The sequence below is a fragment of the Cetorhinus maximus genome, chromosome 3, assembly GCF_964194155.1.
Source record: "Cetorhinus maximus chromosome 3, sCetMax3.hap1.1, whole genome shotgun sequence".
NCBI classification, from domain to species: Eukaryota; Metazoa; Chordata; class Chondrichthyes; order Lamniformes; family Cetorhinidae; genus Cetorhinus; species Cetorhinus maximus.
The window spans coordinates 46316437-46342186 of NC_135881.1; the positions used below are offsets into that span (position 1 = coordinate 46316437).

At 40.6% G+C, this 25750-nt stretch overlaps 1 protein-coding gene across 12 annotated transcripts in view; it reads left to right on the forward strand.

Annotated features, from left to right (window-relative positions):
* Nucleotides 1-25750, forward strand: part of abi1a (abl-interactor 1a) — a 100161-nt gene that overhangs the window by 7841 nt on the left and 66570 nt on the right. For all 12 annotated transcript variants that reach the window (XM_078537962.1, XM_078537981.1, XM_078538004.1 and 9 more), the window contains exon 2: nt 22833-23000. In XM_078537962.1, coding sequence (XP_078394088.1) covers nt 22833-23000 — 168 coding nt within the window. The remainder of the gene's footprint in view (nt 1-22832; nt 23001-25750) is intronic.

Genomic DNA, 25750 nt, shown 5'->3' on the forward strand with positions numbered 1-25750 from the left:
TTATGCCCACTATAATTTGATTTGATATGGTTACATTTCATTATTTCAAATTTGACTTTAATTGAACAATATTGAATGGCATAACAAAATACAGGTAATGTTTGTTAATTGATTTGATATTGAAATAAACTGTGTGCAATTGTTCAACTGCTGTCCAATTCTGCTATCTAATTATTAGCTGCTGTGATTGGTCATTGCATGGCTCTAGAAATTCTAATGTACTTTGGATTCGTAATGATCACACCCCCTAAAGCAGTCAGTTTTGATGCTTTCGACCTAGTATATGTAGAGTAACTTTTTTTTGAAGTGACTGACAGATTGTGTGTGAAATTTCAATTCATGTTTGTGTTTCTCGGATTGTTGGAAAAATTGCTGTTTGGTATAAGAGCAAATGTAGCGCAGGGAAAGTTGGTTGGACAGGAAACAAATGGTTAGGTTAATTGATTGCAAAAGAGTTTGAAATTGTCCATCTTGGAGGTGATGCAATTTCTTTCCACTTGGTGTTTTTAAAATATGCATGTGAATTGGTTGCGGCTATAGAGAGCACTCTATCAAAGCTTGTAGAAGCTTCAAAAGTAAGGGTATTTTGGCAGTGGGCTAGAATTTAAGTTGACATAAACAGGTTAAATTTGATGCAACAGAGTGAGGAAATGTGCTTTATGTGTTTTTTTGGGGGGGGTGGGGGGGGGGGGTGGGGGGGGGGGGGTGGGGGTGAGGAGGAGGAGGTGGAGGAGGAGGAGGAGGAGGATGATGGGAATCTGAATGATAGTTCAGAAGTTACAAACCCAACCAGTTTAGGTTAAAAATCCATTGGGCTGTCAATCCTTGCTAGTTCATGTTCAATGCTTGCACATCAGTCCACCTGTCACAGTAAAAGGCAAGTTTAGGCCGGACAGAAACCTGCTGTAGAGCAGAGGGGTTTTGTTGACTTGTGGAGGCCTTTAATGTCAAACACTCACTGCTGTAGTTTGCAGAATATATTCTGATCATGAGCTTGTTGGCGTTTTGTTTTGAGCTTTGGGAACTAAAAATGGGTGAATGTGCATTGGTTTGCCAACCCAACAGTGATTAATAAAACTGGCAGCAGGTGTGGTGTCAGTTTAGAACCCATAAAGTTTTGGTTTGCAGTTATGATTTTAACAGTTGATATTAGGACTTGGTTCATTTCTATCAACTATGCTGTAGAAATCCAAGTTTTCAATTTTATTTTAGGAAATTATTTCATGTAGGTGCTAATTTCCAAGTGTCTTAAATCATTGAACTGATTCATTTTAGATATTTCAAATGTATATTTTCTATATGTTGACTAAGGAATTTAGAATTTTGATTTCTAACAATAATTTAGATTTCTTGATAACAGTAGAATTGGAATGCTTGTCCAAAATTCACTGTAAAATGGAGCTGGAAATTGATTGTCCAGCATAGAATCTTTTATTGTACTTTAAAAGAATGATTCCCTTCTAACATGTTTATAGATCATTTGTTTTTCCACTTAAAAACTCTTACGTTTGCTGTGCTGTGATCTTGACTGTCAAGTGTGTGATCATCCACTGAGGTACAGCAGTCTTTGACATTTACTTCCTTTGCAGCTCACAGTTTCGATATAGTCACAGTTCAATGTCCAAGCCAAGCTACTGCAGCAACTTTGCAGGATTTAAGCTCCATATGTGATTAGTATGCTGCAGAAACCTAGGCTTTGTATTTTGAAGCTGCTTACGTTAGTGTGGGGCTGCTTTGGTTTATGTTGCATAGGCTCAGCTGAGCCTCATCTGCAGTCTATACATAAGCTATAGATTGAACTAGTGGTACAGAGGAGTTAGTAATCAGATGATTACAATTCCAGTGCCAGTGTCTATATTCATACTATTTAAGTAAGTGCTAGCAATAAACCAGCTTTTGGTTTGATTTTAATCATCTTTGGTTTCAGGATTGGGTAATTTTCGCTAGAGATCTTGGCATGGTATGATATTTAAATGTTTTTGAAGTTCACAGAATGTTTCAAACCAGCGGGGAAATGCATTAGTGTAATATCTTCGGAAATTTGGCCTTTTCTATTATGGGTTTATCAATACAAGCAGGGGAAGAACAGCATATAATTTTTGCATTACGCTTTATGTGCTTACAGTGAAGACACATTTGTCATTGGGGGAATCCAAATCCTGTGCTTAGCTAACCAACTACTGATGGAAAATTGTCCTATAAAAGTTGTAAAATCTCATTGAGCCAAATTGTATGCAAACTCATGATGTTACAGGTGGAATTCTACATGCATTGTATTCTAAAATTACTTTTATCCTGCTTGTCATTGCCCTTAATTAGTGTATTGCTGCACTTAATTAGTGTATTGTCTTATAAGAAAAATCACGTTTGATTTAAAAAGCTTCAATGTGTAATTGCAGCCAACACTACCAGTGACAGATTTGTAACTGCCAGCCCTTTTAGTGTTATGCAGCTCAAAATACTCTTTCTAAACATCTTCGAAATTGGAAATGACTCATCTGTATTCTAAAATATAGCCGTATAATTAGTAATAGTAAGAATTTTCTCAGGTACCAGTTAATTACCGAAATCCTGCAGACAGTGATGCCTGCTTTTTAAAAAAATTCATTCATGGGGTTTGGGTGCCAGCATTTATTGCCCATCCAGAGGGCATTTAAGAGTCAACCACATTGCTGGAGTCACATGTAGGCCAGACCAGATAAGGACAGCAGATTTCTTTCCCTAAAGGACATTGGTGAGCCAGATGGGTTTTTATAACAATTGGCAGTGGTTTCACAGTCATCATTGGACTTTTAATTCCAGAATTTTATTAAATTCAAATTCCACCATCTGCTGTGGTGGGATTAGAACCCAGTCCCCAGCATTACTCTGGGTTTCTGGATTACAAATTCAGCGACAATACCACTATGCTATCGTCTCCCTGTCGTTTCTTTTGTCCCTTCTCCCAACTCCAAACATTAACCATGAATTAGGCAGCAACAACTTGCATTCATATAGCACTTTTTAAATTTAAAATTATCCGAGTTGCTTGAAAGGAGTACAATTGAACAAAATTTTTAATACCAAACCACATGAGATGTATGGTCAGGTGACCAAAGGCATAGCCAAAATAAAACAGTACCTACTGATGTGCTTGATGCAGAAATAAAGCACATCAGAGCCATCCTATGGGACATTAGCTATCGTGATTGGATCGTTGTTTACTGTGTCGTGCAAACTTGTAGATGGGCCAGAGGCCACCACTTTTGTACTTAATCAGCCACCCGCCCCCGCAAAACCCAAAACAAAATGTCCATTGTTAGATGTGATTCCATGATTGGACAGCACTAGTTGAACAATCCTGCGTGCACCAATAGGTACTCTAACAGCCAATTTAAGATCATCAGTTGAGCTTGTAATGTGGCTCATTTATGTTTGCTAGAAGTAACATGCATTCATACGCAAGAACCCATTCTCTGCAAACAAAAGGAATATGTTTGAGCCTTGCACCTTTTTAGACTTACCAGAGGCTATAGTTACCCATTGTTTTTTTTCGAGGCCATGCCTTGGCCAATCAGTCAACTTGCCAATCGATCGGCAACCTTTTTCTCCTGCATATAAATTGTAATCATTTGAAATTTGGTATTCTTGAATTTGTCTTGCTGAGTACAAAACTGAAAGCTTTGGCAAATGTTTTTTTCTATTCCTTTATGGGATGTGTGTTGCTGGCAAGGCCAGTTTTTGTTGCCCTCTGCTAATTGTCCTTGAGCATGTGTTGGTGAGTTGCTTGCATCTCCTTTAGACTCATCTATTTCTTAATTGTCCCATTACTGCTTGCTTTTCCTTCCGGCAGGAACCCGTTTGTCACTTAATCTTTTGTCTTCCAACCTATCACAGGCCTTTTCTGTTTGTTCTCTCCCTGACCCCCACCATCCCCTTCATTGCCTCTGTACTTAAAACCTGTTAGATTTCTGACTTTGCCCAGTTCTGATTGAAAGTCATTGACAGAAACTGTTAACTCACTCTCTTCACAGATACTGTCTGACCTATTGAGTATTTATTTCCAACATTAGTATTTTGCTTTTGGTTTATGCAGAGAGAGGTTTTAGGCAGCGTCTTAATGGAGGAGAGAGTAGTCGCAAGTTTAGGGAAGGAATTCCAGAGCTTAAGAGCCTGAGCAGCTGAAGGCATGTTACCTATGGTGGACTCGTTAAAATACAGGATTTGTAAGGGGATAGAATTGGAGTAATGGTAGCGGTACCTGAAAGGTTAACTCTCTGTTTCCAGGTGCTGCATGACTTGAGTATTTGTGGTATTTTCTGTATATTTTCTGAATTTCAGACCAAGTTGTGTCTTGAATTTTGGTTTTGGAAGAAGGATGTTTTTCTCATTTACAGGATGTGGGTGCCGCTGGGTAGGCCAGCATCTGTTGCCCATCCCTAATTGTCCTTGAGAAGATGGTGGTGGGCTGCATTCTTGAACCACTGCAGTCCATGTGGTGTAGGTACACCATAGTGCTGTTAAGATTTACTCTGGTTTTTATAGAATATCTTTTTTCAGACCTTTGAGGAAGCATCTTGCAGAAAATGTAAGCATCATTAGAATATGCTTATATTTCACAACTGCTATATTTGTTTGTTTTTAGTTTGTTCCTTTTTTTAGACACTAGTTTTGAGTTCTGCAAGCAGCATTCAACCTGAATTGGGAGGGAGGTGAAGAAACTCAAGATACGTCCCTTCTTCAGGAGAAGGAAGAGGAGGACTTGTTGGCAAGTTTTGTGTGGGGATTTAAACTGAGTCTGACATTGTGCTGCTTCTGGCATAGGCAAGTGAAACAGGAATTAATGGGCTCTGAAATGTATGAGTGTGTGTCAACTAACTTTTTTCAAGCATATAAGGAGAACAATCAAAGTAAGGCTCGGATGATTAGTGTGCCATGAACGCTTTTAATCACAGAAAATCTTCAAGGACTTGGGACATCCTGGAAGAATGTGTTTTAAAATACACTGTCCTTTAAAGGGTTAATGCAGGACTCTGTTATTCCTGGAAATATCATCCTTTTACAAAGGGTAATTAAGCAGTTGAAAAAAGGCTATAACCTCTTGACTCCAGTGGACTGTGTATAAAGCAGATCACAGGGTCTTTATGGCTTAAAAAAACATGCTTCAAGACTGTTTTAAAAGTGGGTTTTGGTGGTTCCTTGAGAAGGAAGATGGCAGCTTTTTGGAGCCCAGAGCCAGTTTACAACTGGAACTGAAATGCTCTACATGCTGGGATAGGGTACCCTCGAGTATTCCATGAGTCCACCTGAAAAGCAGTGCCAAAGTCAATGATTGTTTTGTGGATCTGTGCTGAGAGACCAACCATATAACCCAGACGCCATTTCAAGAACTTCACCTTGCCTTTGAACCATTGACTTTTAATCTTTTGCCGAATCCCTCCAATTCTTCTACTTTGCGTTTTTTAAGACATTTAAAAAAACATTTCTTTCGTGGGATGTGGATGCCGCTGGCTAGGCCAGCATTTATTGCCCATCCCTCAATGCCTTTTTTAGAAGGTGGTGGTGAGCTGCTCCCTTGAACTGCTGCAATCCATGTGGTTAGGTACAGCCACAGTGCTGTTAGGGAGGGAGTTCCAGCGACAGTGAAAGAGTGGCAATTTATTTCTAAGTCAGGATGGTGAGTGGCTGCTGGTGGTGGTGTGCCCATGCATCTGCTGCCCTTGTCCTTCCAGATGGTAGTGGTCATGGGTTTGAGAGTTACTGTAGTGCACCTTGTAGATGGTACACACTGATGCCACTATGCACTGGTGGTTGAGGGAGTGAATGTTTGTGGATGGGGTGCCAATCAAGTGGGCTGCTTTGTCCTGGATGGTGTCAAGCTTCTTGAGTGCTGTTGGAGCTGTACTCATCCAGGCAAGTGGAGAGTATTCCATCACGCTCCTGACTAGTGCCTTGTAGATGGTGGACAGGCTTTGGGGAGTGAGGTGGTGAGTTACTCGTCATAGGATTTCTAGCCTAATACCTCTTGTAGTCATAGTATTTATATGGCTAATCCAGTTCAGTTTCTGGTCAATGGTAACCCCCAGGATGTTGATAGTGGGGGATTCTGTGGTGATAATGCCATTGAATGACAACTTCATTGTTTCTGTGTGAGAGAGAGAGACTTGGGATATCTTGAAAGAGTAATCAACATAATTTCATAATCCTCACTGTGTTGATGAGCTTTGCTCTTCTATTTGATAACCTGGTTTTATAATAAACTAATAAGTTTGTTTATAGAAAGAAGCCTAGTTCAAGTCTTTTATTCTGGGTGCCAGTAGTGAAAGTAAACAATTAGCCACATGGGTGAGTAAATTAAACTCTTAAACTGATGGTGCGACCTATGGAGTAGTGGGGCTAGATCAGCTGCACACCCCTCCTACCCTTGTTGTAACAAGTGAATAAGGAAGGTTAAACAGTTCAGAAAGGTGGATCAAGAAAATTGGTTTATTGTCATGAAGGAGATAGCTCTGTCAGGCTGTTTTTATGACAAAATTGCAATCACCAATCACTTAAATTTCTGTGGCATTCTGCATTTTTGCATTTTATAATTTTGCACAGCACTTTAGCAGAGATTATAGAGGCCATAGATCTTATGTCTATTAATTGAAGCATTGGCTTTTAAATATTGTCAACTACACCTGAACTGTTAATGATGCCAAACTGCAACACTTCGAAATGGCCAAATTGCTTAATCCATGTTACAACACCAATTATGCAATAACTTTACCCTGGGCACAATTGTAGCTCAAAGGGAAATGTAGAAGACAGCTAAACCAATATATTAAACTTCAAATTGAATTTCAGTTTAGAGCAACTTGTTTTTGTTAAAAGCATCTGGGTAGCAGTCTGTACGTGCTTATTTCTACTTAACGTTCAGAATAGTGTGTAGAGCAACTTTTAAGCTATTGGTGCACTGATTTCAAGAATTGAAGGTGCTCATTATCTATTCCGTAGCTATACTTGCGAAAAGGTTGGTATGGTTTGTTAAAAGATGGTATTTTGGTAGGATTTGTTTAATGACTGAAGTCTTGCTTAATTTGAGAAGCATTTATAAGATCATAAATAGGAGCAGTAGGCCATTTGAGCCTGTTCTGCCATTCAGTAAGATCATGGCTGATCTGATTGTGGGCTGAACTCCATTTTCCTGTTTGCACCTTCATAACCTTTGACTCCCTTGTCAATAAAAAATCTGTTTAACTCAGCCTTAAATATAATCAGTGACATAGCCTCCAGACTCTAGTGACTTAAAAAGTTCACCCTCTTCTCCATCTTTTGGGAGACCCCTTAATTTTAAACAGGCGCCTAATTCTAGACTTCCCCCACAGAGGAAACACCCTCCCTGCATCTGCCCTGACAAGTCCCCTCCAGAATTTTTATATTTTAATCTTATAGAAACATATAATTTTCAGGTTTGCGTGTAATTAATGTCTGTGCAAGGAGTAGTACTGCAGCTCCAGGAGAACTAGGTTAAGCGAAACCAGGGTTTTTTTTGGAGTGAAACTAACCTCGTAAAGTACCTGCAACTTTTAAAAGTTAGTGAGCTAACGTACAGATTCTAATTTTTGGAACATGTCATGATCTCTTTGACTTTATGCTTAGAGTAGTGCAAAAATTGCAGAGCAGCGGTTGGAACTCTCTGCCCACGAGGGTAGTGGAAGCAGAAATAAACAGTGATTTTAAAAAAAGGAAATTTGATGGGCAGTTGAAGGAAATAAACCTGCAGGGGGTTACGGGGATTAAGCGGGTGAGTGGGATTGACTGGATTGCTCCTGAGGGAGCTGGCATGCACTCATTGGGCCAACTAGCTTCCTTTTATGCTGTGAATGACTCTCTGACTGAGGTGAGAGCTTGAAGCTAAACAATAACAACGTTATAAAATGCATGTTACCTGTAATGAGGGCAGTTTCAGTGATCACTTTACAGCTAAACATGTACCAGCAGCTATGACTCACTGCTGTCAGCTTGAATATAAACAAAGGGAGCCAGTAAAATGTGCAATCTTAATTAGAAAATAGTGTCAAATAAGAGAAATGATTGACTCTTTGATTTTGCCATGAGTTCTCTTTTATTTCATAGAAGTAAGATGACATTCTAAATGCTGAGCAATGCGTTAAATGGAACTATAGTAATAGAGCACCATACTTGGTAACATGGCATAGCTGTGACAGTCTTGGGTCTCCCACTGCTGCCTCCAGTTTTTTCCTGCACCCGGGCAGCATCCTAGTAGTGGCAAATACCACCCGTGTTGCTACTACATAACAGTGGAATGAAACAGCTACCTTCACCTGTTGCTGAAATGTTGCTCAAAGCTTGATGCTGAAATAGGGCACAACAAAGGCGTCCTGCAGGATAATGGCTACCCTGATCAGATGATTTCACACTGTATAACATGCAAATTCATGAACGGGCCTAAGGCTGTCACTTTCGGCCCTGAAAATGCCCAGCGTACGTGAGATTATCCTGGAAGGGCAAGGCATCTCAAAAATTTGAGCAACAGGTGAAGCTAGCTGTTTCATGCTGCTACTATGCAGTAGCAACACGAGTGGTATTCACCACTAACAGGATGCTGCTGTCAAACCAAAAAGACGTTCTGCCTATCACATAAATGAGTAATTGTGATATTTGAATTTCAGTGCCAGTGTGATGCTAGGTATGTAGACCGTACATCCCAAAGACTGGCGGATTATATCAAACAGCATGTCCCAGCCGCCAATTGCAATGGGCAGGGTACAGACTGTACGCAACCAGCCTGTGCTTGCAAAGCTCAAAACAATGTCCAACATTAGGTGTGATTCCATGATTGGACAACATTGCTAAATAATCCTCGATGTGCTAAGAATTATGCTGACAACCAATTTAAGATTCAGTCAGGCTTCCAGTGTGGTGTATTTCTGCTGCATATTAATATTCAGGGCCCTGTTCTTTGCAGACAGAAAGGACATGTACACACACTGCGCCTGTTTCAGCTAACAAAATAAGTGACAGCCATTCCCCTGAGGAATGAGTCAGCCATCGTCTCGACCAGTCAGGGTCAAATTGCCTGGTTTAAATTTCAGACGATGCTTGGCAGTTAACTGTCAGTCACCATCACTGGTGCATTCTCCATGGCAATGCTACTTGACAGCCAATCAGCGCTCTCTTAACGTACAGTATAAATTGTTGCTTCCCCCTTATTGGTATTAAGTGTCCTAATGAGTGCAAGATGAAAAGCTTCAACAAAAACTCTTCAGAAATGCTCAAGTTCTGTACTACCATATGACTATTTAAAAAAGTTTTCGGACTGAAGATAGTGCTGTGCTGTATTTGCTCGATTTATTGAGTCAGGTTTGTGAAAAATTAGTTGCACACCATTGAGCTGTGCGCTTGCTTATGATGGCAAGTGCAGCAATCATTGTTTAATATACATACGAACATATGTATTTAGGAGTAGGCCCCTCGAGCCTGCTCCAACATTCAATAAGATCATGGCTGATCTGATTGTAACTTCAACCCCACATTCCTGCCTGCCCTGATAGCCCTTCATTCCCTTATCAAGAATCCATCTAGCTCTGCCATAAAAATATTCAAAGATTCTGCTTCCACTTCCTTTTGAGGAAGCGAGTTCCAAAGACTCACGACCCTCAAAGAAAATTTCTCTTCTTCTGTCTTAAATGAACGATCCTTTATTAAACCGTGACCCCTAATTCTAGATTCTTCCACAAGAAGAAACATCCTCTCCAACATCGACTCTGTCAAGACCCCTCAGGATCTTGAAAGGTTTCAATCAAGTTGCCTCTTCACTACTAAACTCCAGTGGATACAAGCCTAACCTGTCCAACCTTTCCTCATGACAACCTGCCCATCCCTGGTTTTAGTCTAGTAAATCTTCTCTGAACTGTTTCTAACATATTTACACCTTAAATAAGGAGACCAATACTGCACACGTGCCCTGGATAACTGAAGCATAATCCACTTTTGTAATCAGTTCCCCTCACAATAAACGATAACAATCTATTAGCTTTCCTAATCACTTACTATACCTGCATACTCGCCTTTTGTGATTCATGCACTGACACCATTCCCTCTGAATCTGAGCTGTGCAGATTCTTGCCATTAGCATAATATTAGGGGGAGGCGGTGGCAATGGTATTGTCACTGGACTGGTATTCCGGAGACCCAGGGTAAAGCTCTGGGGGTCCAGATCCAAACCCCACCATGGCAGGTGGTGAGATTTGAATTCAATAAAAATCTGATGACCATAAAACCATTGTCAATTGTCATTGTCTCTTAGGGAAGGAAACCTGCTGTCCTTACCTGGCCTGGCCTACATGTGACTCCAGACCCAGAGCAATGTGGTTGACTCTTAAATGCCCCCTGAACAAGGGCAATTAGGGATGGGGGAAAAAAATGCTTTCTTTTATTCTTCCTGCCAAAATAGGCAATTTCACGTGCTCACATATACAGCATTTGCCTGATATTTGGCCGCTCACTTAACCTATCTTTGTAGCCTCCTTACATCCTCTTCACATTTACTTTTCTACCTGTCTTTGTCGTCAGCAAATTTAGCAACCATATCTTCGGTCCCTTCATCCAAGTCATTTATATTAATTGTAAAAAGCAGAGGCCCTGGCACTGATCACTGTGGCTAAGTTTAATGAGTGGCCACCAGCTGTGGCTCAGTTCATAGCACCCTCGCCTTTGAATCAGAGGGTTGTGGGTTCATGTCCCACTCCCGGAAAACCAAGAACTGTGATTGTACTCAAAGAGTTGCAATCTGTGACTGTTGATAACTCGAAAGAGTATAACCTGTTGATAGGTCTTGTTAACTACCTTCATGTGTCTTTCTGTTAAGCTCGTTATGGGAGCTCTGTGTAACAAGGTGCAACTGAAACTTTTTCCCTTTGATCTGAGTTACTTATCCATCCACTTCTGTGAAATGGCAGTGTTTTACTCTGTTTTTGAAGACAGATTGCTATTAGGTAGTGCGAGTCCACCAACTGTTTCCTTCCTCAAACAAGTTGTAATGTGTCCTTTCGAGGAGGAGCCATGGGTGTGCAATAGAACAGTACCATTTTACAATCTTTGTGTAGCACGAAGAATGAAGTTGTCTCCCCATCTGGCAGTTGCCTTGAGCAATTCGCATGTCACCAGGTCTGCAAACATCTAGCAAGTTGCTGAATAGCAGGGGCAGAAATTGCAAACTGCTGTTCCTTTTTCAAGCACAACGACTTTGAACAAAACTATAGCATGCTTAGCTCAGCTAACCTGGTACAGATTGATGATCAAGTTTGGGATTGCATTCAACTTGGCGACCTGCTCACTTTGCCAATTGAAGTCGTACTTCATCATCAACAATCCAGAATTGGGCTTCAAAGCTCAACAGTGAGAAGTGCCAACATTTGTGACTCTTAAGTGGGTCTGATTTGTGCAAAACCATATTTCAAAACGCTTGATAAATTTTTTTATTCATATGACATGATATTTCGCACTAAAGAATTCTCAGAGATTTGAAAAATTAACCAGGTAGATGTGATGGTAGAGATTTAGTTGTGGCCCTAATCCCACTGAACACTTATTTGGTAGTGGGGCGGAGGTTGGTTTGACATTTATTTGGTACATTTTTGAGTGTGTAATACATTGTGTACCTTTTATGTTTAGCAAAATGAAACAACCTTAGCAAAATTTTTAATTACAAATATTTTCAAGATAAATCCATGTCAAAAGCAGAAAAAAATAATTTATCAAAATATTACAAAGCAGGAAATGGTTTTGTTCTAAAGTCTTACAGGCTGAAGTAAAAAATATATGCAAGTTTTACATCGCTATCAAAGTAACAAAATAATTGAAAGCTTGTTTAGATCTAGGGTAGATTTTCCATTAAATGAGCTGGTTTTGCCAATTTGCCCCCTGTATGCAAAAGATCAAGGAATTTCAGGCACAAGTTATGCCCAATAAAAACCCAGTTTCCATGAACCTGTTCTCTTTTTTTAAAAAAAAAAGGGCTAGGAGTCTGTCCTGCCCTGAGATTGTATTAATCACCATGGTGAGTTTCTTTTAATTGAACCTCTTTGCTGGCCTTCAGGGAGGCTCCAAAATTATGCATAAGGTGCGAGGGCACTAACGAGCTACTTTTTGAAGGATTTTACATATTTACTAAAACTGACCGTACAGCACTGAAACAAGTAAATGCTTCTGCATGTTTTTCAATTAAGTTATTTAAGACAAGCTTACTCACAAGTAGTGGGCTAGACACTCAAGAATACTTGCCTTTTGTGATAGGCCCATTTCTAGATCAGATGATGCCAAGTTACCACTCTAAAATATATTAAATATTTTTTAATGGAAAAATAAATTGTTTTAAGCAGCCTAATTGTGCTGGTTCCTGGAAGATTTTATGTTCAGTGAAATTCAAATGAGCCAGTGTAAACTTGAGCAAAAAGCACAGCCATTTTGAGTGCATTTGCACTTGGCATGCTGATCTGTGCCCAGTGGGAACTACTTCCCGGCATAGTGTGCATCTGGAGGACCTCATGTCCAGAGTGTGTCCGTTGTGACATGCTAATCATGTTTGTAGCATCATTCTGTCTGCAATGGTTAGCTGTATATAATCACCTAAACAGGCAGGGAAAACTGGGAGCCAGTAGCACACTTGAAGGACCAATGAAATGCCTGAAAAATACTCCCAAGTGCTTCGAGCATTTTTCCTTCCAGGAAAAAATACAATCCATGCTTTTATCATTAAATGCTGGGGAATAGGCAGAGAAACAAACCAGTCACACTAAACTTGTACATAACTGTTAATGCTTCCAAATAACTTCTCTAGTGAAGCTTCCTCCTTTCGAACTTGAATTTTGCTGTATTTTTCAACTTGCACTGTGAATTTGGATATTGGATTAAGCCTGTTCATTTAAAAGCAAGTTTGAAGACTGCATCTTTGACACTTGTACTTTTTCATACTGATGGACCACATTTCCCAAAATTTAGCTTCAGACTGCCATCTTAGTTCAGTAGTAGATTGGCTATGAGGGCACTTAAAAATGGGTGAGCTCGAATGACAAATAGCCTTGCTTGGATTCATAAATTCTGTAGCTTGTATGTATCTGATTGTGATACATATGATAGGACATAAATTCTCCCAGATTCAACTATGTAATTGGATTCATGTCTAAATCATGTAATTAGATCCACTCCCTTGGGGTTTTGTCCCTATAATCAAGCTTCTGGTCTTGCTGGCCTGGGCACAGCCAGTCAGTCTTTCCATCTTAGTCACTGCCACGTGTAACACATTGCATCTTCCAATTCAGTCACTGACTTGGCAATTAAAATTAGCTTCCGTTATGGCTTCATGCAAAGTCCAGTTTGACTTGACTCTTTCTTCCTTCAAAGTGCTTGTAGGCTATTTCCTGCAAGTTAAGAGCACTTAGTAAAGTGTAGTGGGTTTTTTTTCCCCCATGCCGAGGTCTATAAATTATAGGATTTTGTGTTCGTTTTCTGTTGTCTTGGATAAAACCATGTATTTTCACTGTCTTATTTCCATTCCTACACCCATCAGATTGACCAGTCAGAAATTTTTTCCAGGACTGTCACTGACCTCATTACCTCTGGGGATCTTCCCACCACAGCTTCCAACCTCAGTCTCCCAACCTCGACAGCCTGCTTCTACCTCCTTCCCAAAATCAAAAACAGGACTGTCCTGGTAGACTGATAATGTCAGCCCGTTCCTGCCTCACGGAACTCATTTCTTTCCACCTTGACTCCATTCTCTCTCCCCTTGTTCAGTCTCTTCCCACCTACATCCGCGGTTCCTCTGATGCCCTACGTCATATCAATAATTTCCAGTTCCCTGGCCATAAGACCATAAGACATAGGAGCAGAAATTAGGCCATTCGGCCCATCGAGTCTGCTCCATCATTCAATCATGGCTGATAAGTTTCTCAACCCCATTCTCCCGCCTTCTCCCCGTAACCTTTGATCCCCTTACCAAACTGCGTGTATTCAGATACAACACCTTCAGTCCTGTATTTCCTGTCCCCTTTCTCATTGTTGTCCCTTTGTCTGATGTGCTTGAAGTTAGATTCCTAGCCCATTCCAAACACTTTGTCCTATTTTGTGTTCTGGGGACTTTAATAGCCTCTCTTGGGCTCTCCTTTCTTTTCAGTTTTTTCATAATTTTCCATGAAGTTGAATCCACCCCCCACACGCTAACCTGCTTTGTTTCCCATTAGTCATACTTCTTGGAGTTTTACCCCCCCACCCCCCACAATTTCTAGTTTAAAGTCCTGTTGACCACCCTAACCACCACCTCTTCACCATGGACGTCCAACCCCTCTACACCTCCATCCCCCACCGGGATGGTCTGAGGGCTCTCCGCTTCTTCCTCGAACAGAGGCCTGAACAATCCCTATCCTCCACCTCTCTCCTCCATCTGGCTGAACTTGTTGTCTCACTGAACAATTTCTCCTTCAACTTGTCTCACTCCTTCCAAATAAAAGGTGTGGCATTGGAAGCCTGCATGTATCCCAGTTATGCCTGTCTCTTTATGGGGTATGTGGAACATCCCTTGTTCCAGTCCTACTCTTGGCCCCCTCCCACAGCTCTTTTCTCGCTACATCGATAACTGTTTTGGTGCTGCTTCATGCTCTTGCCTGGACCTGGAAAAATTTATCTTGCTTCCGATTTCCCTACCTCTATCACCTTCACATGGTCCATCTCTGCCATTTCCCTCCCCTTCCTTGATCTCTCCATCTCCATTTCTGGTGATAGACTGTCCACCAATATTCATTACAAGCCCACCGACTCCCACAGCTACCTTGACTACAGCTCCTCAGACCCTGCTTCCTGTAAGGACTAAATACCATTCTCTCAGTTCCTTTGCCTCTGTCACATCTGTTCTGATGCCATTTTCCAAATTGGCGCTTCTGACATGTCTTCCTTCTTCCTTAACCGAGGTTTCCCACCCACTGGTTGACAGGGCCCTTAACCGTGTCCGACCCATCTCTCGCGCCTTCTCTCCCTTCCAGAAAAGTCCTCACTTTTCACCACCCACCTCCGCATTCAAAGGATCACCCTCTACCATTTCCGCCAAATCCAGCATGATGCTACCACCAAACACAGCTTCTGTCAGCATTCTGCAGGGACCATTCCCTCCAGGACACCCTGGTCCACTCTTCCATCATCCCCCAATACCTCATCCCCTTCCCGCGGCACCTTCCCATGCAATTGCAGAAGGTGCAACACCTGCCCCTTTACCTCCTACCTCCTCACCGTCCAAGGACCCAAACATTCCTTTCAGGTGAAGCAGCGCTTCACTTGCGCTTCCTTCAATTTGTTCTATTGCAATCGGTGCTCTCAATGTGGTCTGCTCTACATTGGAGAGATCAAACGCAGATTGGGTGACTGCTTTGCGGAAAACCTTCGGTCTGTCTGCAAGTATGACCCAGACCTTCCTGTTGCTTGCCATTTCAACACACCATCCTGCTCTCATGTCCACATGTCCGTTCTTGGCCTGCTGCAGTGTTCCAGTGAAACCCAACGCAAACTGGAGAGGAACAGCACCTCATCATCCATTTAGGCGCTTTACAGCCTTCTGGACTTAGTATTGAGTTCAACAACTTCAGACCATGAACGGTCTCTTCCATCTTCACTCCTTTATTTATCCCTTTTTTCAAAAATTCATTTTTAATTTTTATCCACTTTTTTTAATTCATTGTTCCACCCCTCCTTTTTATCCAATTTGGATCCTTTTTCCCCCCACCCCACAAGGGCCATCTGTTACTTGTTCATGTTCTTTTCAGAGTGCTTGCCCCTGTTCTGCTATTATACATTCTGCTTTCTTACTTTGCCACTATCGGCACCTTATTTAGCCCTTAGCACTATCATTAACACTCCATTTGTCGATTACTTCATGACATCTTTGTCAATCTCTCCTTTGTGGCACCCCCCCCAAAAAAAAAACCATCGCTGGCCTTCTATTCAGCTTCACCTGTTCCACCCACCTTAAACAATATACATTTCAACACATTTCTTGTACTCTGTAGCTCTGAAGAAGGATCATACGGACTCGAAACGTCAGCCCTGTTTTTCCCTCCATGGATGCTGTCTGACCTGCTGAGTTTTTCCAGCACCGTCTGTTTTTCTTTCAGAAATTTTTTGCATTGTCTGCCATCTTATATTACTTGTACTGAGAGAATTTCTAATTTACTTGAGAAGCATTTCATGAATTTTGAAGAGAAACTAAAATCTAAGGGTAATTGTTCAAAGTAACTTCCCAGCAGTTAGTGTTAGGTCTTGGGAATTTAGTGAAGTTTGGGAAATGCAGAACTTAACAACATTGTGATAACAGCAGTTCAGGAGACATTAATTGTTGAAATTAGAAGTCTGATGACAGGTGTAATTTAATGCGGCTCGGTATGAAGTGATTTATTTTGTAAGAAACAAAACACAAGCAGTATTATCTAAAAAGTACTGTTTTGGGGTGCAAGAGCCAAAGAGCCTGGGGATGTATATTCAGCAGTCTTTGAAAGTGGCTGTGCAAATTGATAAGCAAGTTGAAGCTTATGAGAATGCAGACAAGGAGTTGATGCTAGACTATTACATATTGTTCAAGCGTCAGCTAGAGTTTTGTGCACAACTCTGGGTACCACAATTTAGAAGGGATGTCCAGCCATTAAAAAGGGTGCAGTGGAGGTTTACTGAATTGTCTGGTATTATCTTAGTAATGTGGAGAGATTGACAAAACTGGTACTATTCTTGGAGCAAACAAGGTTAAAGGAGCGATTAGAGTTATTCAGAATGTTAAATGGTTTTGGTTGAGCAAATAGGGTGTTACTATTTCCTCCAAGTAGGTCACTACCAAACTGACCAGAAACTGAACTGGACTAGCCATGTAAACACTGGCTACAAGAGCAGTCAGAGGCTAGGAATCGTGCGACAAGTAACTCACCTCCTGACTCCCCAAAGCCTGTCCACCATCTACAAGGCACAAGTCAGGAGTGCGATGGAATACTCCCCACTTGCCTGGATGAGTGCAGCTCGTACAACACTCAAGAAGCTTGACACCATCCAGGATAAAGCAGCCTGCTTGATTGGCACCGCATCCACAAACATTCACTTCCTCCACCGCTGACGCACAGTAGCAGCAGTATGTACTATCTACAAGATGCACTGCAGGAATTCATCAAGGCTCCTTCGATAGCACCTTCCAAACCCATGACCACTACCATCTAGAAGGACAAGGGGAGCAGATAGATAGGAACACGACCACCTGGAAGTTCCCCTGCAAGTCGCTCACCATCCTGACTTGAGAATATATAGCCATTCCTTCACTGTTGCTGGGTCAAAATCCTGGAACTCCCTAACAGTGCTGTGGGTGTACCTACATCACATGGACTGCAGTGGTTCAAGAAGGCAGTTCACTTCCACCTTCAAGGGCAACTAAGGATGGGCAATAAATGCTGGCCTAGCCAGCGAAGCCCACATCCCATGAATGAATTTAAAAAAAACAAAGATTTAAAATAATTGGCAAAGAAAGTAGAGGGATAATTTTCTTTGGACTGTTGCTTTAATCTGCAACGCACTGCCAGAAAGAGACTTGAATCTGATTCCATAGGAATTTTCAAAACCTTGCACCATGGTGATGTGGTCAGTTTGCTCATCCTCCCTGCAGTTCCCTCGTCCACATGATATGTGAGAACCTCAAACTTGTTGGGCAATTGCAAGGGCTGAGGGTCCTCCAGTGCTACCTTCTGGATCCCCATACCTACCTCGCTTTGAGTCAGACCCTACAGTCCCTGATTACAGACCAAATTCAAAGGAGTCCAAGCGGTGTGATTACCTGGTGGAATAGTGTCCAAGGAACTATTGCCCTTGCTGATGCATCGCAGCGTCTGAAGCTCAGACTCCAGCTAAAACTTTGAGCTAAAGTTCCTCACGCTGCAGATGCTTAACCGCAAATATGGTTCCTGTGGATCTCACGATGTCCATTAGCTTTCATGCTACAGCTGCTCCACATCACCAGTCCAGCCCTCTTTGCTGTGTTTTATTTAACAAATTAGGTTTAGAAATATCATTCATTCGTTATCTGTAATTATATCAAGTGGTTTAAGTAATTGAGCTATAAATTTAATACTGTACTTATCTTCTCGGTCCCAGTTTAAACTACTGACCCTATTTATAGAGAAAAAAACTTGAAACACTCATAACCTAATCACCTAATAAATGCATCAGAACTTTAGCTCTTGTGTTCCGCTGCTGGTCTCTGGCTCCCTCTCGAACTGCCCCCCTTTCGGTAAAAGGTCAGAATTGCGGCACCTTCCCTGCATTGAATTTGTTTGTTTACCAATTTCCCAAGCTTGCACTCAGTCATGAGCTGATATCGTCGTTCTTGCTTGTTTTGCGCACTTCATATAAATACAGGTGTTTTTACTAGCTGAAATTCTGCAGAGCTGAGTCAGGCAATGCTGGCTAGAGAGGCCAGTTTGAACTAGCTGCCTAATTAACTGGAGCTGCATCTCCAGGGAACTTGTTTATTCCTGATTTAGACTGAAGGAAACTTAAATTGTAAATTGTAGTTAAATGCTAAACACAAACTTGACCTGATTTTTGAACAGGTTAACCCTTAAAATTCCCTCACCTAGCTTCCAAGCTTGCACTTTGTCTCAAGCTGCGCTCAGTCGTGCTTGCTTAAGTGCAGACACGGGAGGACAGTAATAGAGAATTTCAGCTACCTTAATATTAACTGGGATAAAGTTGGTCCAAATGGTGTAGAGGGTGCAAAATTCTCAAAGGAGAACTCTTGAAATGAAGCTGGGCAGATGGTGTCAGTGGGGGATTATTTTAGTGTAGATTTAATCTAGTTATGGAAAAGGATAAAGTTAGATTGAGTAAAATTTTTGATTTAAAAATTAGGCTTTCCTTTTAATATAAGCTAGATAAATCAGTGTCTGAGCAGTGGGAGGTATTCAAGGAGAAGTTAGAGGGTTCAGAAAAGTGTGTTTCCATAATGGATGTCAGAGCGTACAGATTAGGATGAGGCATAAAAAGGAAGCCTATGCCAGATAGAGAGAGCTCAATACTGCAGAGAGCCTAATAGAGCGCACAAAATGCGGGGGTGAAATTAAAAAGGAAAGTTAGAAAGTAAAGAGGACATGGCACATAAAATTGAGGTAAACCAAGGATCTTTTACAACTTCATAAAGAGTAAGAGAACATTAAGGAAAAATGGGAGTGATTAGAGACCAAAAAGACATTGCCACATTGGTGGAGTGGATAGATAGGTGACAGATGAAGTTCAATATGGAGAAGTGTGAGGTGATACACTTTGGTACAAAGAACATGGAGAGACAGTATAAAATAAAGGACACTATTCTAAAGGATTTGCAGGAGCAGAGAGACCTGGGTGTGTATGTATGTACATAAGTCATTAAAAGTGGCAGGACAGGTAGAGAGAGCTGTTTCTAAAGCATACAGTATTCTCGGCTTCATTAATAGGGGCATAGAGTACAAGAGCAGGGACGTACGTTGAACTTCTATAAGACACTGGTTAGACCTTAGCTAGAGTATTGTGTACAGTTCTGGGCGCCACACTATAGGAAGGATGTGAATGCATTGGAGAGAGTGCAGAAGAGGTTTATGAGAATGGTTCCAGGGATGAGACACTTCAGTTATGAAGAAAGATTTGGAGAAGTTGGGACTGTTTTCCTTGGAGAGGAGACTTGATAGAAGTTTTCAAAATAATGAGGGGTCTAGACAGAGTAGATAGGGAGAAACTGTTCCTGCTCATAAACTGATTGAGAACTGGAGGGTACAGTTTTGAAGTGTTTTGCAAAAGGAGCAAATGCAAGGTGAGAAAAAGCTTTTTCGCACAGCAAGTAGTTAGGGTTTGGAATGCACTGCCTGTAAGTATGGTTGGGGTAGGTTCAATTGAGGCATTCAAGAGGGCATTGGATGATTATCCAAATAGAAACAATGTGCAGGGTTTTGGGGGGAAAAGGCAGGCAATTGGCACTAAGTTAAAATGCTTAGAGAGCCGGTGCAGACACAGTGAGCTGAATGGCATCTTCCTACACCGTAACAACAATTCTGTGTTTCTGTAACTTACGAAGGAGGAAGATATGGGTATGCTTCTATTTGAATACTATGCATCTGTTCTCACAAGGGAAACAATGTAGACATTTTGGCTAAGGAGGAGTGTGAAATTTTGGAGGGGCCAACATGGTGAAGTGGATAAATCACCATGCCTTGATAAAATGTATTGTGGGTTGCTCAGAAGAGGTGTAGCAAAAGCAAAATATTTCAGTTGCTGGAAATCTGAAATAAAAACAAAATGGTGGAAATACGCATTGGGTCAGGCAGCACCTGTGGAGAGTGTTTACATTTCAGGTCACTGATCACCTTTCATCAGAACTCATGATTTTGCTAACCCCTCTTGTTGCATGTTTGGCGCTGGAGCACTACTAATAGTGCACCATTGTTTACAAAGGGAGGCAAAAATGGCCAAAGTAATTATAGGCCTAATCTTGGTGGGCAAAACATTGAAAAAAGTCCTGAGGGATAGTAATCCATGCCTTTTCAAATGATGAATTATAATCAAAGACAATGTGGATTTGAGTTTTTTTTGACTAACTACATGGGTTTTTTTGAGGTTATAAGGAGGGTGGATGAGCTGATTGCATTTGATGTCTACATGGATTTTAGCAAGGCTTCTAACAAGGTTCCACCTGGCAGTAGTTGGAGGTAAGAGCCACAGATTCAACCACAATTGCTAAGTTGGATCCAAAATTAGTTCAGTCAGCATGAAAAGGGTTGGGTGTTTCTGTGACTGGAAGGCTATTTTGAGTGGCGTTCTGCAGCACTTAGTGCTGATCTCTTGCTATTTGTGATATATGGGCTATGGGCCGGGTGCAGGAAGGTGGGATTAGAAAGGGCACCTGGGTGTCCTCGGGCTGGCATGGTCAAGATGGGCCGAATGGCCTCCCCCGTGCTGTAACTTTTCTATGGCATGTCAATGATTTAAACTTAAACGCAGAGCTGTTGCTTTAAGTGCACTCCACTGTGCCATGTGGCCACGATACTACCATTTTGAGGAACAGAGACTTCGGAATGCATGCCGACAGATCTTTGAAAGTAGCAAGACAGCTTGATAATGTGGTTAAGGTGACAGTGGGATACTTGGCTTTATTATGAGGCGTAGAATGTAAGGAGGGAGGTAATCCTAGAATTATGCAGAACACTTGTTAGGCCATAGCTAGATTATTGCATATAGTTCTAGTCACTATATGAGAGGAAGATCTGATCACATTAGAGAGGTCCAGAGGAGATTTAGGAAGATATTGCCAGGAATGGAGAATTTTAGCTGAGGGAAGATGGAGCAAGTTGGGGTTACTTTCATTGGGACAGAAGGGGCTAAAGCAGATTTTAATTAAGCTGTGTAAAATTGAGGGAGATGTAATGAAGTGCTTAGTCTATTTTCCTTGGCTAAGTTGTCAATGACCTGGGGTATAGATTACCTGGGGTACAGATTTGATGTAATTGGCTGAAGGATCAGACGAATTTCTTGAACCAGTGTGGTGGTGGTTTAGAACCTGTTGCCTGATGCGGTGCGTGAGGCCAAAACCTTCATGGCAAAAAAGAAAATTGGATGTACACTTGGAAAAGCTAATCTACAGGGCTATGGACCAAGAACTGGAAGGTGGGATTTGTCTGTCTATCCTTTTCGGCTGGCACAGACACTGGGCTGAATGACCGGCTTCTGTGTGATAAATTTTCTATTTCTATGCTGAATTCTTCTGCAATTGCCTATAATTCCTTGTCTTAAACAGTACCTATCTGCTCAGATATGCATTGTGGTTTAAAAAGAACATTGTTTAGTTTTGTGTTCGTCACTGCTTGGAAGTTACCACTGCTTTAGACTTTGGTAGACTATCATGTGTAGTACTCAGTGAGATTTTTTTGTATGTATTTATTTTAATTGACTCATTATTGAATTGTAGGGTTTGTGTATAGTTTCAAATAATACTTGTACCTTTGATTTTTAATTCATTTGACATAGATCCATTTAATATGTTGGACTGCAACTTGCTTCAATCATGACTTGATGCAGTGTCGCAGCACGTTATTCCAACTCACCAGTGTGTATTTGTCTGGCACAGTTTGAGGGTGACATCCTGGTGTTAGACTTGCTCTCCAGCAAGACACTGGACTGGTTAGGGAACTTCACCTTAAAATTGAGACAACAGTGCCTGTTCCTAAGCCAAATGGAAGAAAAGCAGCTTGTCAGGCTGGCTGAACTTAACCCTCTGTGGTCTACATTGAATAAATGCAACAAGATACTTTTACTGCTGCCTCCTTCGTTGCTGTACAAAAAATGTTTCTTCAGTGTGGGTTATTACATTAAGTTGTAATGGCAACTTGATGCTGATTACTTTCTCTCACTTGGCTCTGTTAGAAACTGGGCTTGTTGCCAGAGGATAATGTATTCTATCAATGCTGTCATGTTTACAACATAGAATCCAATCTACTCATGCTTCTTGTTCACTTGAGGAATCTTTTGAAGTTTCAAGCAAATACATTCAGTCTAAAGTTCACAAATTTATTTGCCCGCATATGCAGTTTATTATTATTACTTTGACAGATCTCTCACCAAGCAGCCAGTTGCAATGTATTTTCTATCAATGTGTTGTTAAAATGCTTGTGATTTAGTTGCAATCAGTTTTATAAAGTTATTGGTATTGCTATACTTGCTGAAGTTTCCAGATTTAATAATAGTGTAACGTGGTGATAGTTTATTATCTGCTATAGAAATTTAATCCCCTGAGTATTCTTTTTATCCGACAGGCCCAAGACAAGAGAAAGGCCCTTGAGGAAACAAAAGCATACACCACCCAGTCCCTTGCGAGTGTTGCTTACCAGATAAATGCTTTGGCGAACAATGTGCTCCAATTGCTGGATATTCAAGCCTCACAACTACGGAGAATGGAGTCTTCCATTAACCACATCTCCCAGGTAACGGTGAAATTTGAGAATGCAAATTTTCATGCAAGATATGATACACAGCCTCCATGATGGGGTTCATCATGCAGGATCATAAACTACAGAGAGCACAGAAGTGAACTTAATCACATTTATTGTTTTTAGCCTAGAGTTCTATTTTAATTGAACTGTTTTCTGAAAGTAGTGTGTTGCAAACATTAATAGGTTATTGTGTTGGGACAATTAAGTTTTCCTGTTAATTTTTAATGAGGTGTAGACTTCAGATGCTACCTATTAAAACAAAGCTCTGGTCATATACTGCTTAGAAAATGAGCACATAAAATTAAATTTGTCCACGGGGTATGAAAGGACACAATTATACAAACCTTTCCAAGGTTACAGGATATCTGTATTTTGAGGTATTCTGATATTTTACTTTTTGTGGCCCTCGGGTGATGGCTTGCTACAGCAGTTGAGGACTGCAAAGTTTTTAAAAATCATTTTAAGGGTAACAATTTAAGAATTTGTCTCCTTTCCAAAGTTGAGAAAACAATTGAAATGTTTTGCAATTTTATTAAATTGGGATGTTGCAGTCTAAGCAATTACAAATGCATAAGTAATATCTACAGTAGTTTAGCAAATGTGTACCATGATTTAAATTTGCATCTGATTTTAACCCCTGATCTCCCTCCCTTATTTGCTCTTGCAATTTCTTTCCTTGTAATTCACATGCTACTTGATATACATGGAAATGTTAATTTAACACTCAAATTGTTGGCAGGTACAGATAATTCTGTGCTTTTTGATCTGTCTGACTCTCAATAGAATAATACTGTACTGTTGGGAGCAAAGCAGACTCATGTTACTTAAATTTCTGACTACTTGTGCTTAATCTGGCAGGACTAAAAATTAATATCCATCCTTTTTTATGGATTACTTGAGTAATCTAAAATTCGTTTAAGCATTGAAATTTTGCTTTTTCCTGAGTCAAATATCCCAATGTACTACTTTGCCAATTCAGAAATAAACCAATTTTTCAATAAAAAATATCCAGAATTTACCCTTCTCATAACTATTCAATCACTCTTGTTGAAAATGCATGTGGTTACAGTTCTAGTGGCAACATAATAGGGCTTTACAATAATGCCCTTCAAATTTAACTAGTTTTGACACACAACATAGAGTTACATGTGAAGAATGGTCACATAGGTGAGGTGTTGGACTACTGGCACAAGTAAAACCAGCAAGCATCAACGTGTTATGAAAGAAAAAAAATTGTTGGAAAAAATTGGTTGCTATATGCACAAATTTTTTAATCAACTCAAGTGTTTCAGAATGCTAAAGTTCAACTTGATTCTTTTAATGTAGGTCTTATCTTTTTTTCCCCTTGACTCCTGTCATGTTTGTTTCAAGTGATCAGGTTATTTGCCTCGCAGGCAAAAGAAATATGCACTGCAGTATGGTTCTTGCTAATGCTGTGAAGATTAAAGCTAAGTTTTGTGCTTTTACTGTAAGTCTTCCAGCATATAACAATAGTGAACGTTCATGAAGCTCTGCCACTCCTTGAAGTTCTTCCTGTTAACGGTGAAAATAAATGGGTAGATCGTGAAAACCCAGGATCATATACAGTGTTTAATTCTCTTTTGATGTATAAAATAAATAGATCATCTTTAATTTTTAAAGCTTGAATGAAACTTTCATTGTACTTGGCCATATCATTTAAATTTCACTCTCGTTTCTAACTGTTTTAATGGGCTGTAACAATTGTACTTGCAGAATAATGCACTTTATTGGATTGGTAACTTGTTTCTGTGGGATTGGAATTGCTATTCAATCCCCTACAGTTTTTCTGTGACTTACAGATAAGCATGTTGCTGATCAAAGTCAGTGGTAAGATTAAAAACAAGTTATGATTATGTTTAATCTTGTTTAATTTAAAAAAATCCACGGTGATCAGAATCCATGGGTATGGTAGTCTAAACCAGTGACTTGGATGTTCTGTAGTTCAGATCCCATGAGAGCAAGTTGTGCATTAGAATCCCACGTCTGGAAATTTGTGAGTCAACATTGGGGGTTGTAGGGGGGGGGGTTTGGAAGAGAATGAGCAGATGGTTTAAGAAAACAAAAACCCAAGTCACAGCTGTTTTCACAGGTTCCCTTCAGAGAAGGCATTGTGGCAGCCATAATGGGTCTGTCTTAAATGTCAGTCCACTTTGCACTTCTTGGAATGCCCTCTGAATTGGCCTTGTAAGCTGCTGAGTTATGCAAAGAATTGCTACATCTGAGTGATTTGGATGGGTCATAAGTAAGCTGTAGACATATTCTGAGAATAAATGTTAAAATCTACTCTACTATTCTGCTGTGCGTGGTAATACTGTGGCAATTTTGGGAGCTGTTGGAGTACCTTGCAGATTGATTATATCTTTGTTTTCAAAGCAATGCCTCTATTTTGCAGAGTATTTCTACTCAATAGATAAATAAACTTAATTTGGTGCAGTATTTGCCTCCTTTTGAAGGAGATGGGATCTTACACAGCTATGATCTGGACATCCTGGGTGATCATCTTTGCACTATAAAACTATAATTGCAGCCGTTAACCCTGGGCAAATGGCCCTCAATGACACAGGGGAGAGTGCAGATTTTGGATCACAAACTGTCTCACCGAAAACTCGCCTTTTGCTATGAGCAAAAACAAGTATAGGGTGAAAGCCCATATCTTCATGCAGCATATCCAGGCTGAAGCATCTTTCTATTCATGTAAGACAACAGGTAGTGGTGAATTG